Here is a 20,052-nt window from a genome sequence, read left to right on the forward strand (position 1 = left end):
TAATGCAAAATGCCCTCAATGTGGTGGGTTTATAGCATATTCTATCTTTTTAAGGTGGTGGGTGTGGTTATGCAAATATTCACATTTTTTGAGGGAGGGGCACAGGCGCTAGGGCACCACACAAGTGACCCTCGAGATGACTCTAAAAAGCTGGCACCTATGACAAACTTTTCCAATGACGCAGAAATGGGCAGCTGCCAGCATTTCCTGGGCAGCAGAGTCTGGCACACTACCCGTGTTATGCTCACACAGTAGTGGCCCGCACAATGAAAAGACATTCAAACGAAGACGGGAGATCTCCGGGGTGTCGTACACAGTCTAAGCAAATACGTGTCCCAAATCTGCACGTGGCATTCTCTCTGAGTACCCATGATTCGCAAATGCGTTTGAACGTGTTTTGGAGGCTCTAGTTAAGTTTCCCAGTTGGAAATGTGTGCCGCCATGTTAGATAGGGCCCGGGATCAAGCGACGGTTGTGCTGGTGCCGTGGGCGTCCGAAACTGTCAATCTGCACCAAGCTGTTCACCAGCGACTCTACGGCTCAGGCCTGCCAGTACAGTCCTTGGTCAAGTGCCAGCAGGCCCAGAGCGTGCCAACATCCCTCTCAGAGCGACATGAGCATGATGCTCTCCTTCCTTAGTTGTCGTCTGCTGCCTCTTCCGCGTGCTCTGCAACGCCGCCATTGGCGCGGTCCATATGTTCGTTAGCAAGTCGCTTACTTGGGCCAAAGATGAGAGATTCCGCATTGGAAGGGAGGGGTACACATTATTTGGGCTACGCACTCCTCCCTCAGATTGTGCTATTGAAATGCTTGACTGGGGCACAAACACACACTGAAACACAATCATGGGGCCTCATTACAAGTCTGGCTGTAAGGCAACAACGGTGCCGGTATCGCTACCGGCACCGTTGCTACCGTACTGCCATAATATGAGTTGTGCTTGCGGGTCTCGCTCTGCCCGCCAGGTCCGACCTGAACTCATTCACGCATACACTTCTTACCTTGTGAGGACTATGTGTGGGACCTTCCTTGTGGGGACCGCCCTTTCCCAATGTTTTTAAACTATAATAATAACAGAAACTAGTTCATAAAAAATTCATATTTATGGATCCTACTTCAAATGTGCAAAAACATCGTTTTTTAATTGTGTGTACGGCAGCCTCATGTGGGGACTTGAACACGAGTTACTAGCCTTACTCTGTTTTGGAATTCAGTACAATAATTTCCAAATTTGAATATGGTGGTTTTAAAGCAACACAAACTAATGCAGAATTGTATTTTTAAATATAAGTAATTTAAGGAATCTAAGACAGCTAATGGTCCCCACATGGCAATTTTTTTTTTTAAGTTGTGAAAATTGGCACAGATGCTTTTAAAGTAATTTAAAATCATATGAAAGACATTACCAGGTGGGGACTTGGGTTTAGTGAACCACAGCAACATCAGGGGCCCATCTGGGTGTATTTTCATGCTCAAGTCCCAACAAGGGTAGGAACAGGAACCAAGACACATGCGCACGCATGCCTGCACACAGAAACACACACGCACGCACGCACGCACGCACACGCAGAGAGGCATGCATATGTTTACAAAGAGTGTATGCCAGATGCAGAAGTGTAACAAAAAAAGTAGTGAAACAGTCATACCATGGGTGGGCAGAGGGCAGGGGTGAGGGTGTTCACATGCAGAAATGCATGTACTTAGGCATGGGCCAAGGGTGAATAAAGACAAAAGGGTCTGATGGGCAAAAGAAGCGATTCCTCCTAGATTGCTTTTTAATCTGCTATTTTAAATCAAAACCAATATCTCATTATAGAGGTAGCTGCTATGAGGGATTGGATAGGTTTTCCTCCTTTAAATTCTAGAAATTGTAGAAGAGCGCACGGGAGGTAGACATTTTGATTTTCCTTTCATTGTCAAGCGTGATGTGACATTTTAGATTGTTGCACAACCATTTCACATTCTTGTGATTCACAAAAGTTCAAGAATACAAAGAGAGGGAGTTCTACGGTGATGCCTAAGTTGTCCAAAGCACTACATTCAGACAGAGGCGGGAAAGTACTGACTTCTAAATGGAGCACAAACCTGTAGTCAATTACATTTTTCTTTCACTGTATCATCTCCAGAGGATGATATGGGGAGACTCTTAATAACCCTAAAATGATCTATGAGTATTTGGGATCATTTTGATCAGCACAAACGGTCTCTCTGCTTAAAAACCATGCATAAACTACTGCATACCTCAACTCAAACTGTCTGATGTTTGTTGTCCTTAATCTATGGATGTCCACTTATGTATTGTCCCCGGTGACTGTTCCATTTACTCCCCTCCACAAACAGGTCAGAATGTCCCTCAAACTCATTCCATTGACTGCTTCCAGTCAAATTTGATTTCTTATCTAGTGTACGTTCTTTTGTGATCAAAAGTGCATTGCTTCTCCTGTACACAAATAAAATAAATAAATAAAGTAAAGTTTTTACCCAGTGTGCATTTTTTGTGGATTTGCGACAAGGAGCAGGGCACAGATCGTAAATGACTGTTTCTGCCAATTCCATCCGCTCCGTCACAAAATTCGGACAACTTTGGCGGCATCTGATTTTGATGGGAGCGGAGACGCTCTGGAGTCTCATTGAGTCTGCGCATATATCCTGTAAGTGCTAAAATCAGGCAGATTCTATAGAAATCCATGTGCATGCCTCTCGCCATATGTGGACATGGCAGGTGGCATTTAGAATTGTTTGCATACTTAGGGGTACACATGCATGCACACATGGTGCTGTGCATTTCTTACAGCCACAGTTCATATAATAGTTTTCCTTCATATTGGAAATTATAACCCTATAAGTTGAACATGTACATGTGCCACCGTAGTAAACATAAAAAAAATACCAAGGTCCACATATTTCAAACATAAGAGGAATTCAACAGAAAAAGATGTGAAAATATTTGCTACACGTATTGCAAATTGACTAGGGGGGTCCTGGGAGTCGTTGTTAATTAACAATGAATATTGTACAGAGAGGCCTGCACATAAGCGGTCCACTCTGTGCAACATCTGCTGTGCTTATTCAACGCCCCTGCTCTGCTTATGTGACCAATAAACGTACAGATTCGAGCCAGCAAAAAATGGAAGCGGGAAATCATTATAGCTGAAAGAATACGGAGATCTAAGAAATACGATTTTTTACTAAGCCAATGTTCTGCCACGGAATTTAACGGCAAAATCGCAGATGCCGAATGTGTTGAATATTTGCTCCTACTTTTGTACAGCACACTTGCCCAAAATTATTTTTTTAAGCAGCGCAAGCTTTCCCGACAGTTCCCCCCACAAACACACAGGGACCATCTGGCAAGCTTCAAAGCGCCTAGTAAGTAAAATGAAGAGTCATACTTTAACAGTAAACAGGACAGCTGCGGAAATGTAAACATGGCCGCGAACTAAACCAGTAAACAAATACAAGTAGTGGAACTCAGTGCCTGTTAGTTCCCAATCACTTCAACCTCTGCTATTAGAAGATTACTCAAGGATGGAGAAGGCAGTCCATGAGGTGGTTACCTGTGGTGTTGAAGCCGAACAAGAGTGGACATGACACGGCGAATGACAGGACCCAGACTGCCAGAATCATGAGTGAGACACGCTTGCAGGAGCTCTGCCCGGTGTTGTACTGGACTGGCATAACCACAGCTGTGTACCTGAGAAGTAAATCCGATGCACAGAAGGATAGTGGAAGAGGATAACACATGCATGTGGCAGGGAGACAAGGAGAGGAAGATGCCGTGATAACAAGAGGGAGATGTGATGCCAGAAGTTGGTCAAGGAGAGGGAGGTGACAATACAAGAATGAGGTCAAGGGGAATGCAATGTGGAGACCACCAGGGTGCCAAGAGGAGGGAGATGGGTAGACCAGAGAGGAGCCAAGAGGATGCAGTGAGAGGAACATGAGGAAATAACGGGAAGGGTTGGAAGATTGGAGACATGAAAAGGATCAAAGTGAGATTGGTAGGGAGATCACAGGAAACCGCGAAGAAGAGGCAGGTGAGGAAATCAGAAGGATAACAAGGAGAGGTAGACACAGAGATCAGAAGGGGCCAACAATGAGGTGTGGGGAGACCAGAAAGGGCCAATGGGGTGCAGAAGGGACCAAAGTCGAGTGACCAGCCGGGATCAAGAAGAGGAAGGCATGAGATCAAAAGGGGCAAAGCAGAGGGTGGGGAGGTAGGAAGGCCAAAAGTAAACAAGGAGAACGATGTAGGAAGAGCAGAGATCAAAAGGGGCAAAGCAGAGGGAGGGGAAAAGCAGAGGCAGGGAGTTCAGATGTAAACAAGGAGAAAGAGAAGGGAAGAGCAGAGATCAAGAGGGGCAAAGCAGAGGGAGGGGAAAAGCAGAGGCAGGGAGGTCAGATGTAAACAAGGAGAAAGAGGAGGGAAGAACAGAGATCAAAAGGAGCAAAGCAGAGGGAGGGATGCCAGGAGTAAACAAAGAGAAAGAGGAGGGAGGAGCAGAGATCAAAAGGGGCAAAGCAGAGGGAGGGAGGCCAGAAGTAAACAAGGAGAAAGAGGTGGGAAGAGCAGAGATCAAAAGGGGCAAAGCAGAGGGAGGGGCAAAGCAGAGGCAGGGAGTTCAGATGTAAACAAGGAGAAAGAGACGGGAAGAGCAGAGATCAAGAGGGGCAAAGCAGAGGGAGGCCAGGAGTAAACAAGGAGAGGGAGGAGGGAAGAGCACAGATCAAAAAGGGGCAAATCAGTAGGAGGGAGGCCAGAATAAACAAGGAGAAAGAGGAGTGAAGAGCAGAGATAAAAAAAAGGGCAGAGGGAAGGGCAAAGCAGAGGCAGGGAGGTCAGATGTAAATAAGGAGAAAGAGGAGGGAAGAGCAGAGATAAAAAAAAAAGGGGCACAGAAGAGGGAGGGGCCAAAGCAGGGGGAGGCCAGAAGTAAACAAGGAGAAAGAGGAGGGAAGAGCAGAGATAAAAAAGGGGCACAGAAGAGGGAGGGGCCAAAGCAGAGGGAGGCCAGAAGTAAACAAGGAGAAAGAGGAGGAAAGAGCAGAGATCAAGAGGGGCAAAGCATAGGGAGGCCGGAGTAATAATAATAAATAATAATAAGAGAGAGAGGAGGGAAGAGCAGAGATCAAAAAGGGGCAAAGCAGTAGGAGGGGGTAAAGCAGAGGGAGGCCAGAATAAACAAGGAGAAAGAGGAGGGACAAGCAGACAAAAAGGGCAAAGCAGCGGGAGGGGCAAAGCAGAGGGGCGCAGGGAGACCAGAAGTAAACGAGGAGAAATAGGTGGGAAGAACAGAGATCAAAAGGGGCAAAGCAAAGGGAGGGAGGTCAGATGTAAAAGAGGAGAAAGAGGAGGGGAGAGCAGAGATCAAAAGCGGCAAAGCAGAGGGAGGGGGCAAAGCAGAAGGAGGCCAGAAGTAAACAAGGAGAAAGAGGAGGGAAGAGCAGAAGTGGGCGCAGGGTAGGTAGGTTTGGAAACCAAGGGTAGGTAAAGAAGGGAGGGCAGGAGAATAGAAAGAAGTGAGGATGATGGGTTTTGAGGAGGCCAGGGCCAAGTACATGCAAGGAAAGTAGGTTGACCATCAGGAGTGCAATGGAGAAGCGAGGGAGCAAAATAGAACAGAAGAAAAGTAAAGGGAACGTGAGAGGAATGTATAATAGTGTGTTGAGAGGGCATGAGATGGGAAAGAAAGAGAGAGGCACTGAACAGAGACAGCCCGTTGCAGGCGGAAGATTCGAGGGAAAGTCAGAGAGGATTAAAGAAAGAGATTTTATACAGGAATGAGGTATACGGTGGACGTGGGCAAGGGGCAGAGTAGACATTGAATGCATACAGACATGGAGTGACAGGGAGAGAGAAGAAGTTGGAGAGCGAGAATTGTGATTGTTAATAAACATGTCAAAGGAACAAGAGAGAGAGGAGGCGGTGAGAGAGAGGTTGCAGGCGTAGGACAAGACGGGATAGGCATGGGTAGAAGGGAAATGGAAAGAAGAAACAAAAGTAGACCATAGGAGGCAAGATAGGGTCGGGAGTGAGATGAAAAGAACAAGGACCAACAAGAAATGGAGAGACACAGAGAACACAGACATTAAATGAACCAGGGTTTACAGGGAACAGGGGAAAAGTGTAGGAGAAAAGAGAGGGATGTAAAAGGTTTTTAAATTAGTGTTGTCAGAGCTACATATAAAGGATGACATTCCATCCAAAAGACAACATCCTTAACATACGCGGATGCACACATCGTGCCCCCTGCAGACTCTACACCGCTCACACCCCTGGATCTGTGTGCTTCCATGAGGGAGCCCCCCTTACTGCCCATCAGCTCATCCAAGAGACCCACAGATATTCAGTTCCTGCCATAGAAATCCAGGAGAGGAAGCGGGTATGAAGGTGGGCCACACAGGCTGCTGGTATATGAGTGGGTGGGTGGGACGGTACTGTGCAGAGCAGCTGGATGTAGTGGGCACTGGGGGCTGGTGTCATGCAGGATTGCAGATATAGAGTGAGTATGCCCGCGGGTAGGGCGCGGGGGCTATGGGATGAGGACTCTGAGGGTATAGCCAATTATAGCTGGGTTGGGTAGAGCTATCTGATGGATCTATGTGATTTTGTCGAAAAATGTTTTAACAAAAACATTTTTAACGAAAGAAAAACAGTGAAAAATACTGATTATTTTTATTTTTTTTATTTTGGGGGTGGGGGCCGTCACCCCCCTCCAAAGGGATTGGGAGAGAGCAAAGAACATGTACGGGACCAGTACTGGAAATGGGAAACACATACTCTGGAATCGATCGCATGTGGGGTGTGGAAGAGTGTGATAGGGTGGGGCTAGGGTTTGAGTCATGGCAGACAAGTGACATGCTTGTAAAAAGTGTAAATACACTGGACTCAATTAACAGAAATGACTTGAAATGCACAAAAACAACACAATAAACCAACCTGACAGCACATAAATAGAATTATTCTTGCTCTACAGACCCCACACCCTGAAGGAAAGCCTAAATTACAAGCATGCAGAATAATGCAAGTAAAATTATTGCTTCTGAATCTAGAAAGACACACAGTGCATGAAAAAACAACACAGCATACATATTTAATTATCCTTTCCATTTTTAAGCACAAACCATTGGCACCTAGGAGGACAATAGCTGCTCCTTGTCACTCACTGCTGCTGTGTCTGCAGACATTTAACCTTTACTGCACTTAAGCGTTCAAAACAAAGAAGAAAAAAAATGACACAACAGCGCAGAGCTCTTTTGAGCTTGTAATGTCCCTAACTACTGAGAACAGCTGATCTCTGTGGGTGCAGTGTATGAACGAGGCTCAGCAGGTCCATGGGCTGTTTGCTTGGTTGGTTTCTGGATCTGTAGAGAAAATAGATTGGTAGGTGTCGATACTGTTTCAGGCTTATTCAGCATGAGGACGATCATTACAAAACATTGGCATCTAAACTCCAGCCACCGTTGTTTGCCCATAGAAAGTATTGAAGCATCAGGGATGTTTTAGTAAAAACAGATGCATGCAACAGAACAGCAGTCACGCCATTCACACTGCCGGAACTGTGGGCACTCCCCGCATGTGCAGGTTGCACAGCATGTACCTACACACCCCACACAATAAAGATTGATGAGGGCCTCAATAAACCATGGAAGTGGAAATATGAATCAAATTATGATTCTACAATGGTCATTTGCCAGATCACTTGCCCCAGGAAAATGAGGTATATGTAGGTAAAATATAGATAACAATAAAAAAAGCTCATCACTGAGCCTCGGTGCTGCATGTGAATACAGCATGCGACAGCCCCGTTGATCACACATTACATGGAATATGGTCACAAAGAAATCATGATCTCATGAACAGTACTGATGAGTGAGAGAAGAGGGAACAACACAGAGATAAGGACGAAACACTGATTTTCATGCCAAAAAGCCATATAATGGGCTTAAATGAGGAGATAGAATGGACTAGTGCATAGCCCCACTCATCCATCCCAGGAGAAAAACTATTCTGCAACGAGGATGCTTTATAAGCACCCTAGTGCATACAACAACAATACTACACACTGTAAAGTGGGTTTAACAAGGGGTCTGAATAAACTAATATACATTCAATCCCTTCAACCATAGCATCGACACACCCCCAAGATGATGTGAAGAGGTTCAGCCTGCATTCGCAGCCGCAGAATAGCACCATATTTATATGAATGGGCCACTAACCATGGCATTTGACCATGAGCAGTTTGTACATTCTTTGGCCACGTCCACTGTATATTTTAAAATACTAACATGCCATAAGCGATGGACTTTGGACATGCCCACTGTGCATTATACAGCACTAACCAGCCCCTATCTAATGCATTTGGCCATGCCCACTGTATATTATACACACTAACCAGCCACTAGCCATGGTCTTCAACACAATACTAGACAGTGGCCACAGCCTTTGGCCATGCCAACGGCACATTCTAACATATTAATGAGCACTAGCTATGGCCTTTAGCTATGGCCATTGACAACATCTTTCGAAGTTGGCCACTGTATACATTAAAACAGCGACAGGCCACAAGGCATGCTTTCCAACCATGCACATTGGTATTTTGTAACACTAACTGACTACTAGACATGGGCCCTCATTACGAGTATCCCGGTAAATCCGGGTTCATTACTGGCATGCCGGAATGAGCGGGTCCGTGCATGTATGAACCCGCTAATACCGGGTGATTACGAGTGTGCGAGCACGCGCGTTTCCCCATGTCGGTGGTGGCAAAACCGCCATGCCGCTAAAGGGCCTCCAACTCCCCTATAACGGCATCACGGTACCCGTCCATAGCGGTAACGCCTCATAACAACCCCTAAATACCAGCACGGTAATACTGGCATGGTAATACAGTGTTTGCAAAAACCGAACCCGGAAATTACGTCATCACGCAGGAACGGGAAATGGGCCAGCGGCCATCTTTAAAAACACAATCCATTGCCATCCTCCCCAACCACCAGTCCTTTTGTGTTGTGCTGTGGCAGAATAGAACCAGGATGTCCAAAGCTACCAGGAAGGCAACCCCCAGGAAGCGCAAACAGCGTTTTTCAGACGCTGAACTAAGTATGCTTGCTGACATCCTGGCCCAGCATGCGGACATCATCAGGAGCACCGACATGAAGCATGCGCTCCAGACCAAGAAGAAGGAAGTCTGGCAGGAGGTCGCGCAGAGGGTGTCTGCAGTGGGAACCACCCCAAGGAGTGTGCGCGACTGTCAGAAGCGGTGGGATGACCTCCACCTCAGGGTGAGGAAGATCCTTGCAGAGAACAGGAGGTCCGCCATGGTGACGGGCGTGGGCCCACACTCCCCAGTGAAGTTGACAGCATGGGAGGAGACAGCCAGTACCTTTATTGATCCAGAATCCATAGAGTGAATCAGAGACCAGGAGGTGGGCGCTGCATCATCCACAGAAGAAGGTGAGTGACCCATCACATCCATGTAGGCTAAACCATGATGTTGCACAAGCGAGGTGGTAGTGAGACTAGGCAAGGCAATGCATGTTCGAGGCCCACATCAACATATCCAGTCAAGAATGTGTGCCACACCCTGCTACACACAAATGCATGCTGAGTCCCAATCCCAATCCCAACACAAGTGCAACATGACCCAACCGTGCCCATGGAACTCACCACACAGACACCATACCAATGCCATGCCACCAGCCATGCATTGATTGCCTACATGCCCCCTCAGAACACCAAATGCCCCACCCTGAAATAAATTGATGCATGAATGTATGAACTTATCACAGCGCAATAGATAATCGCTGCCATGTGTCACCATCACTGATGACCTGCATCTCTTCTATCCCTCAGTCACCGATGAGGAAGATGGCAGACAGGACAGGGGTGCAAGTTCATCCACTGCACACGCAAGGGACCAGGGCCACCGCCACCCCCCAGCCCCAGAAACTGCCCAGAGCAACAGGCAGTGTGCCACACCGGGCAGTAACCCTGCAGGAAACACCTGCAGCCACAGTCCAGTAGCAGCCACCCACAACAGTGGTAGGCGTTTCCATGCCCGCTCCGCCAACCACCGCGGACGTTGTGGATGCAGAGGTGGAGAATGAGGGTGACACGGTCATGCCCGCCACACCCACCCCAAGCCCCATTACCAGCCTCCCCACCCCTACAGAGGCAGAGAGCATGGACGATCCCTGCCTCCACGACTCGGACCTTGGAGAGTCAGACATATGCCTCTTTGAGGAGGACAGTGCCCTGGACGTGGGCCCCACCCAAGTGCCATCCAGCACCCTGCCGACCACCACCCTGCCTACCACCACCCCGGCCACCAGCACTCCTGCAGCAAACGACTCCTTCGAGGCTCGCTTGTCAAGGGTTGAGGCACGACAGGAGTCGATGCTTGAACTAATGCGGCAACAAAAAGCTGATGGTAATGACTCTATGAGGGCCATTGCCACAGGCATTGCTGCCAACACTGCTGCAGTTGAGGCATCCACAAGTGCCATGAGGGAATGTCTGGGGGCACTCACGCAAGCCCTGCTTGCAAACCTGCCTCAAATGCAGTGCACACACCTTGGGGCAGGCATGGGACTGGCCACCGACACCTCCACTGCCACAACCCCTTCTACCTCTGCCCGATCGAGCCCCGTGCGGACGACGCGGAGGAGTGAACAGCGCTTGGACATGGTACCCCCGGATCCCAAAATACAAAAGAAATAGAGTGGGCTGACAATGCCATAGCAAAAATGGACGTTGTTCAAGGGAACAGTGTTTGTTGTACATATGTGGACATTTTGGGTTTGTAGGGTGGGTGAGGGAGTTCACTTGGGTATTGTTGGGGTATGTAGGGTGGGTGAGGGAGTTCACTTGGGTATTGTTGGGGTATGTAGGGTGGGTGAGGGAGTTCACTTGGGGTTGTGAGGGGATTATGGTAACATTATCACGTGTCTGGAAAATACACCTGTTGTGTGCAAGAAAATCATTGGCTGGACATACTTCTTTTTGTGCATGTACATTTAATGTGTGATGGTGTACAGTGGGGAACTTCTAATGAAACAAGTGTGCATGTCCACATGCAGCCAGTGTGTCACTGGCACATTATTTTCATGTTCCCTGCGTTTCAAAAGTATTCGTCAATTACTGCTTGGCGTACAGCATGGCCATCCCGTGCATCATGTACTGGCAGGGTGGCTCCTTCGCCTCCGTCTCCATCCCCTTCATCCTCACCCGGCCCATGCATGTCAATGTCAGGTGGCAGTGGTACATTCCTTCGGACGCACATGTTGTGCAGCATGACACAGGCCATGGTGATCTTTGCCACCTTATCAGGCCTATATAGGAGTGCCCCACAAGACCTGCTTAGGCCGCGGAACCGCGCCTTCAACAGGCCAAAGGTCTGCTCAATCACAACACGGGTACGAGTGTGCACACGATTGTACTCCTCTTCATGGCTGTTCTGTGGGTTCCGCACAGGGGTAAGTAGCCACGGCCTCACGGGATATCCTCCATCACCTGCAAGCAGATACAAATAGGTGTGTGTCACTCTGTCCTGCCACCTTCAGGGAGCACATTCATGGCAGCAGCTATTTGGTGTGGGCATGCACATGTCCCTGTACGTGTACTAAATAGTCAACTAGATGCAATGTATACTGTAATGAGGTGTGGTACACTGGATGGGGTTGAATAGATGATGCAGGGTGTAAGCATGCATGCTGAGTCAGATGTGCTGTGGTAGAGCGACAATGTTTAGCCTCCCATTAATGCTGTATAATATTTACTATGCATGGTCACACTAGCCACATTGCCACAGTTGCCAACCTATTCAGTCATGCATTGCTTGACATCACCATGGTGGCCTGGTTGTGCCTCTTACTTGTTGTCATCCATGTGCATTATTTGTAAAATGTGGCCCAGTGATATGTCATGTTGCGTTTGGCTGGTTCAGGTGAGGAGTGTTTAGCTCTGCATGCATTCTCCCCTCACTGGCTATAGCCTCCCAGGTGCACTATTCCCCCCCTTTCCCACCCAGGTGCACTATTCCCCCCCTTTCCCACCCAGGTGCACTATTCCCCCCCCCTTTCCCACCCAGGTGCACTATTCCACCCCCTTTCCCAACCAGGTGCACTATTCCCCCCCTTCTGCAGCCGCACACCTCAGTACCCCAAAGCACGCAATGAGACAGTTGTGCAACTCACCAAGCAGCCAGGCACGTGATCCAGCATGTCGCTCCATGTGACGGGGTAGCGTGGAGTTGCGCAGTACCATGGCATCATGTGTGGATCCAGGAAATCGGGCGCAGCAATGGGTGATGATCTTGCTGGAGTCATATACCATTTGCACATTGATGGAGTGGTATTGCTTGCGATTGCGGTACACCGCCTCTATGGCATGGGGGACTACCAATTCCACATGGGTGCAGTCGATGGCACCAACACAATTGGGCATGCCTGCCAGTTCATGGAAGCCTAGTTTGGTTTCAGCTATCTCCTGTGCAGTCCGTGGTAGGGATATGTGGCTGCTTGCGTGTTTCAGGAGGGCATCCAGCACTTGGTTCAGCATGCGTGAATATAGTGGTTGTGAAATGGCATGCAGCTGGCCCACTGTGTGTTGGTAGGTGCCTGTGGCCAGGAAGTGTAGCACAGACACTACCTTTAGTAGTGGGGGGATGGCAGTGCGTATTTCTATGTGGCTGGCAATGTCGTTATGTATCATGTCCACTATGGTGCTGATGGTGTCACGGTCCAACCGGTACAGGGTGTGGAACTGCTCAGGGGTTAGGTTGAATGGGCTGGGTCTGGTGCGAGGGATTGGTGGCTGCCTACGAGGCACTAGTGGCTGGTGGTAATTGCTGGGCCTGTCTCAACCTCCTTCTCCTCCTGCGTCTCCTCTGTGCTGCCTGTTGTTGCTGCTGTAATTGTTGTTGTTGCTGTTGTTGCTGTAGTTGTAGCAGTATAGGCATGTCCTCCAGCGCCATGATTGCAACTGCTAGTGGTAGCATTTTGGTGTAGGAAGGGCTGTGGTGTGTAGGTGTGCTCCTTTTGTACGGAGCCACTCTACATTGCCTACACCTGTGGGGGGGGGGTGTGGGTGTGCTCAGTTTATACTGTCACAGCCTCCATTGACTCCACATGTGGGGATTGTGTGCACCTGTGGCAGCTGCCTTGTGTCCTGATTGCTGTTTGCGGGTGGTCCGCGATGCCTGTATGGCCGGCATCATGTAGCCCGTGATTACCGGGTTCGTGATGTCGGTATTTGCATGTCTGCGTAGGTTGGGATTTCCCCCTATTACCGGCATGCCGGTATTTGCTACCTGAAGGTGCGCGTGTACGCGCCTGTGCCGCTATTAGCAGCACCGTTGTTTAATGTCCCGCTAATAGCGGGTTTGCGGGTCGGAATGCAACGGGACGGTAAACGATGCCGGTATTACCATACCAGCATCGTTTTTGCCTTACCGGCATACCTCGTAATGAGGGCCATGGTATTTGGTGATGGCAAGTGACCACAGCCTTCCTCATGGCCAAGTCCTTGGCCTACATTATTAAGAAAATCAGGTTTTTGTGAGATAACTTATTAATCATGTTATGTCTAATGCCATTATTGATGTAATCTATTATATACAATGTAATTAGTATTGTCACCATTGATGTCATCAGTGATGCAATTTGTGATGTTATCAGTATTCTACAACATGTAATTAGTGATGTTACCAGTGATGTGATCTGTGATGTCATCATTGTGGTCCTATCAGAACAAAAGAGGTGATGGCTGGAAGGTTTAGATAAATCTTACTTGACACAAAAGGACCAAGAAACGGGTCTCAAGCCTGAGTGTACCCTTACGTATTCACACAATAGAAAACTCAGGTTGATCGATTCTGTGGGGATATTTTCACAAAATGTTTAATTCTTTATTTTTAGTTCGCCCTCTAGAGAGGTACTTGAAATTACTTTAACACAACTGCTTCATAGATGAAAAAAATGATTTTATTTGATTTCTCTATCCACAGGGTACAAAAAAGGTACAGTTAGATATATTTCTATTGTGTACTGATATTCCTTTGTTTATTTTAAAAAAAGGATAGTATTTTAGATCTCCCGTATTCCTCTTCTGTTCTGATCTTTCTCATAATTAATTTTCAGAATCCAGGTTGGAGGTTATTAAATGATTTCCGTCTTTTTTATGGGAGGTCATGAATCAGAGGGCCCAGATGAGTTTTGAATTCATTGTATACTCGTCTGAGACTCTTCCTGATATTTGAAGCCGACCGGTTTCAGTGGCACAGGGCCACATTCATCAGGGCTGGACGGACACTTAAAGGTTAATGTGTAAATGTCTTGGTAGCTGGTTGGATCGTACCGGGGAATCCCACTGGCAGATAATAAGGGGAGGGGGACAAGAGGGGGGTGAGGACAAAGAAGGAGAGTGAATAGCACCATGATGGTCTGAATTGTTTATCAGTGCTCTCATGTTGTAAATTCAACCTAGGTCTTACCTAGTTATCGGGGTCCCCACGAGTATCCATGTGGTTGGAAAGAAAGAGTTTTTTAAACTTCCCACAAGAAACATGAGACAATTGTCATGCTCTGGAATCTGGAAAACAAAGTGGGGGGTAATGTTTTAACCAGAGAGGGCGGACAGTAACATTATTTATCAGAAATAGTTAAAAAATAGTGCTTATTTAAAAGGGTCATATTCAAATAACCCTCGGCAAGTTTTCATTCAAAAGGGCTCCAAAGCTATGTGCCACGTCTCAAAAAAGGCTTAAAATCTCTATGCTAGAAAGTTGCCATTAGATATAGCATATATAAACTTATCCCTCATCATATTATGCCAGAATCCCCTGGGGTAAATGTACCAACGGGGGTTGCAGGCAAAAGGAGGGAGAAACTGGAAGAGAGCAAGGTCCACTCATCGATCTATTGCACTCCAGAGTCCATAGGAAACAAACGAGAAAGGACAGAGGCCTATGCCTGCACGTCTGGTCGACTAAGCTTTTCCTAATGTTTGCACACAAAATGGGCTTACCTTCACGCTTGAAACTTTCAGGTTGGGGATGGACGGCTCGCCAAGGATGACGCCGGTCCGTGCGCTGTTATTTCCCTGGCTGTACGTGAGTTCAGCCGCATCTGAATGATGTGTTAACTAAGCGTCCACAGCGCCGGGGAGACGGCCGGGGACACAAACGAGGGACTGATTCCTAGTACACGCCATCTTGGATGGGTATACAGGCACGTCTGAATCAATTAATAAGACGTAAAAGGTCCGCACGTTACTGTACCTAGCCTAGTATAACCATATACTGTATGGTTATATCTGAAAATATTTGAAAATATTTAAAAATATTATAAAAACATTTAAAAATATTTAAAAATATTGCTCCGGAGTGGAGTGTGTGAGTCGACATTCTCCTTAAAAAGTAAGTGTTGGTGCCATTGTTCGGACGTCACGTGAGGCTCATCATGGCAAAGGTAATAACAGAAGCAAAACCCAGAGTACAGAGGGTTATGAGGGAGAGCAAGGAGAAAAAAAAAGGAGAGTAAAGAGAAAATAGCTACTGCGAAGCCCTCACACATGCTGATGGGATATATGGTTTGAGTCCTAACGCACAGTCGTCATGACGTGTATAACTCTGCAGGTCCTGACAAATTAGGGACATCAGTGTGAAATAAATAGATCAGAAGGCTGGAGGGCGCTGAATGATTACAGATCACATAATTGCAGTAAACCAAGTACATTCAGTGGTATCACATAACCAATATCACATTGTTAACAGACAATTATACATATGGTCAAATACAGTTGAGATGGTTTTATCATAGAGTGGCCAGAGTCTGCCAGCTAGTTGGTTCATTCAAGCCGGACTTGTTGTAGATGAAAGATCCACAATTGTTCTCTTTTGAAGAGTAAGTCATGTATGTTTCCCCCTCGTTTAGGGACGTTGACTTTTTCAATAACTGTCCATTTGAAATCCATCGCTTCATGCTGATGTCGAACAAAGTGAGTTACCATGGGAGCAGTTAATTTTTTGGTGCGGATACATGATGTTCAGCCAGTCTAGTTTTAATAGACCGGGTGGTCATACCCACATATTGTTTGTTGCAGGGGCAGGTGATTAAATAAATAACGTTGTTACTGTTACAATTTGTGAAATATTTCTGCAGCCATGGGTAGTGCCAACCAATGTCGATAGATGTGGTTCTAGTGGTTCCTGCGTATGCACTGCAGGTCCCACATGGTCCATGTCCCGTTGGTTTTGCCTGATTCCATAAGGTGGTAACAATGGGTTTCCTTGGTTCTTTATAGGTGTGAATAAGCGAGTCTCGAAGGTTCTTCCCTTGCTTAATTGCAAATCTAGGTTTCTCGAGATTTGATTCTCCCACATTCAAGAGTGGCCATAGTTTGATCACTTCTTTTTTAATTTTGTTAGTTAAGGGTGAGAAACTGAAGATCTAAGGAATCTTCTCTTCTTGATCTATCTTTCTGTTATGTTGTTCCAAAGTAGTATCTCGCGGAATATTTTTTGCTCTTTTTTTAGCTCTCATTATCATGCGTCTGGGATAGCCGCAATCCCGTAACTTGCAATAAAGTTGGTTTGATGGTTGTTCATATGCCTGCATTGTTGAGCAGTTCCTGCGGTATCTCAGGAATTGTCCAAAGGGTAAATTGTTTCTCAAGCAGGATGGATGGTAGCTCGTATATTTCAAAAGAGAATTTCTATCTGATTTTGTTGTATACCTTGGTGTTTATTTGGTTATCTCTTATCTCCAGGTTCAAGTCCAAAAAATGCACTGACGTCTTACTATGTGTTTCAGAAAAAGTTAGAAAAGGATTCTGTTAGTTAAGCCAGAACATGAACGTGATGAGTTCTTGTTCATTGCCATGGAAAATCATCAGGACGTCATCGATATATCTCTTCCACAGTTTTATATATGTGCCCCAAGGGTTGGTGATAGGATAGATGGTTTTTTCTTCAAAATCCGCTACATACAGATTTGCTAGACTCGGCGCAAAGGTAGCGCCCATCGCTGTACCAGATGTTTGTTCGTAAAATGAGGTTTCATACATAAAGTAATTCTTAGTCTAGGCAATCTCGGCTAATTGCATGATGAGGTTAACTGGCGTCTCAAGAGGTGGGGTTGTGTCTCTCAGGATTTTCTCGATCACTTGTAGGGTTGCCATCTGCGGGATGTTTGTATATAGCTGTTCAATATCCAGAGTTACAAGTAATTGGCCTTCTATGTCAAAGGGTAGATCTTTGAGTAGCCGAAGGACGGCAGTGGTATCCTTCAAATGTGATCTCATCTGGTTCACTTTAGGTCTTAGAAAATAGTCGACAAACTCTGACAATGGCTCCAAAATCGAGCATATGCCTGACACTATAGGTCTTCCGGGGATTGGAGTGATTCCCTTGTGAAATTTAGGTAAGGCACAAAACGCTGGTCTCCTCAGTGTTGTTTGGTTTAGATAGTCATACTCTTTTGTGCTGATGTGACCCTCTGCTCGGGCTTCTTCCAAGATCGTTGCTATCAATTGTTTAACATCTTCCATTGGGTCTTTTCCCAATTGTCTGTAGCTTGTTCATTCCTCTAGTAAAGTTTGTACCATTTGTTTATAGTCCTGTATATCTAGGAGCACTGTGGCTCCACCCTTGTCCGCTGGTTTTATTATTATTTGTTCATTATCTGTCAGAGCTCGTAATGCCAATCTTTCTCTCTTCGAGATGTTGTTGAATGTTTCAGGCTGTTCTTTCTCCATTTCTTCGATCTTCCTGAGCAGCGCTTTTTCAAATGTTATAGATTCCGGAGTGATTCCGTGTGGAGGTGGATAGAAGGTGGATTTCCCCCTCAGGTTGGTCGCACTTTTTTCTAGTTCTGTGTGGGTGATATTCTCAAAATATTGTTTCAGTCTGATTTTACGGACTAATTGTGCTACCTCGATACGGGTTTGGAAAGGGTCATTTGTGGTGGTAGGAACAAAGGATAGTCCCTTTTCCAGGAGGTCCTGTTGGTCTTTAGTCAATCTATGACTGGAGATCTAAAATACTATCCTTTTTTTAAAATAAACAAAGGAATATCAGTACACAATAGAAATATATCTAGCTGTACCTCCTTTTTTATACCCTGTGGATAGAGAAATCAAATAAAATCATTTTTTTCATCTATGAAGCAGTTGTGTTAAAGTAATTTCAAGTACCTCTCTAGAGGGCGAACTAAAAATAAAGAATTAAACATTTTGTGAAAATATCCCCACAGAATCGATCAACCTGAGTATTAGATAAATCTTAACCTTTGGCATTGCTCTGAGCAACCCTCCAGACCATTGTTCTTCACCTGCCAAGCCATTACAAAAGGGAAAAGACCACATGCAAATCAGGCTTAGTCCCACCCCAAAAGGGGCGTTTCAGCCCAAACCGCTTTCTCACATCCCTTCTGCACGAAACCACAAGCATCCCCAAACATGTTTCGGCCTCATTGGGCCTCATCAGTGAGGAGTAGGCTGGATCTCTAGGTTCAGCAGGCACGGGACCCACGTCTGGGCATACCCGTCCCACTCGGGGTGACTTTAGCAAAACGGGTGATGGCTGGAAGGTTTAGAATAAATCTTAACCTCTGGCATTGTTATGTTATGTTAGCAATTCTTATAGAACGCACGTTCGCCTGAAGGTATCTTGGTGCTAGGATACTAGGGCAGCACCATCAGACCGGCTTAAAAAAGGAATGTTTTAAGGAGACGGCGGAATTGCAGGTGGCGCTCCATGCTCCAATGAGCTGCTGGGAGATCATTCCAAAGTGTTACTGCCACCACAGAGAAAGCTTGACCTCCACACGTGTCCGCCGATGTTTGGGGATGAACACAAAATTGGGCGTACTAGATCGCAGCAGAAGACCTGGAGTGTATGGCAGAAAGGTATCCTGTAGATACTCAGCCACTTGTACTCAATCCTTTTGCCCACTGGCAGCCAGTGGAGAGAACAGAGAACTGGGCTGATATGAGCTCCCATTGGTAACCTTGCTGCCACAGTCTGCAAATGCTGCAGCCTCTGCACTAAACCTTTTGTCTGGGCCAGCTAGAGAGCATTGCAGTAGTCAATGCGACTTTGTTTAAGGAGCGTGCTACAAGCCCCTTGTTTTATGGCTGTCTCTTGGTGACTGTTGTGATACATCGCAGAACCCCAACTAACCCCATTTAAGCAGCACGGAAAAGGGAAAGAAATTACCAGCTGCAGGAATAACATATGCTTAGGTAAGTGAACATATATCATAAAGTGAAATATACAAATGTAGTTCAATAGACCTACTCCTTAGACAAAAGTGTGCAATACAAAATAGCATTCGACTTTTAAAAAAAAGTAATGAAGACCAGAAAAATAAACCGACCGAGGAAATAATAATGCTGGCAAAGTATAAAAGGTGCTCACCTTTTAAACTCAGCAATCTGTCGTGAAATACTCCCTGGAAAACAAAATCCCAATACAAAACAACTGCTTGTGGTCTTGTGGGTAAGCATCTGCACTGGGAACATGACAACCTAAGTAAAAACCTATACTTCAGCAAGCATGCCAACCTCCAAAAAAAAACAAGGGGTTTGATACGCACTGTGAAAAAAGTTACACTGTCCAACCCCATGTGTCCTTTACTTGTGCCCTGAAAAGCAGCCACAATCAGGGGAACATAACTGCACCAGTGTGCAGGATTGCAAACTCTCTTGCCACATCCTGGGCAAATACTCATTACTTACTTGCCCTCTCATCATTTCCCCTCCTCGCCCACATGTCTGGCTTTCAACAATACTCTGCTTTATAAAGATAACTTGAAAAGTAAACATACCATAGTGTCACTCAAATATGCAAATTCTGATCAAACTATGTTAGGCAAAAAGTGTACATTTGAATGCAATTCAGCAAAAGGCAACACAAACTTTCTCTGAGTGGAAAACCTTCAAGGAGTGACAGTAGCAGAGTTTCAAAAAAATAATACAAATGCCATGTGTTACGAGATATTTAAAACTAACAAAACACACAGCATTCAGGACTGTGGACTGTCTCCCAA

At 46.2% G+C, this 20,052-nt stretch overlaps 1 protein-coding gene across 2 annotated transcripts in view; it reads right to left on the bottom strand.

Moving 5' to 3' along the window:
• DRD3 (dopamine receptor D3) overlaps positions 1 to 20,052 on the bottom strand; it is a 1,457,150-nt gene that overhangs the window by 848,093 nt on the left and 589,005 nt on the right. Inside the window, exon 4 of one of the 2 annotated variants that reach the window (XM_069635897.1) lies at positions 3,558 to 3,694. In XM_069635897.1, coding sequence (XP_069491998.1) covers positions 3,558 to 3,694 — 137 coding nt within the window. Of the gene's footprint in view, positions 1 to 3,557; positions 5,703 to 20,052 lie in introns of both variants that reach the window. The other variant, XM_069635898.1, reaches the window with a different exon arrangement.

This window comes from Ambystoma mexicanum, chromosome 7p (genome assembly GCF_040938575.1).
Source record: "Ambystoma mexicanum isolate Mex_15411 chromosome 7p, UKY_AmexF1_1, whole genome shotgun sequence".
Classification (NCBI taxonomy): Eukaryota; Metazoa; Chordata; class Amphibia; order Caudata; family Ambystomatidae; genus Ambystoma; species Ambystoma mexicanum.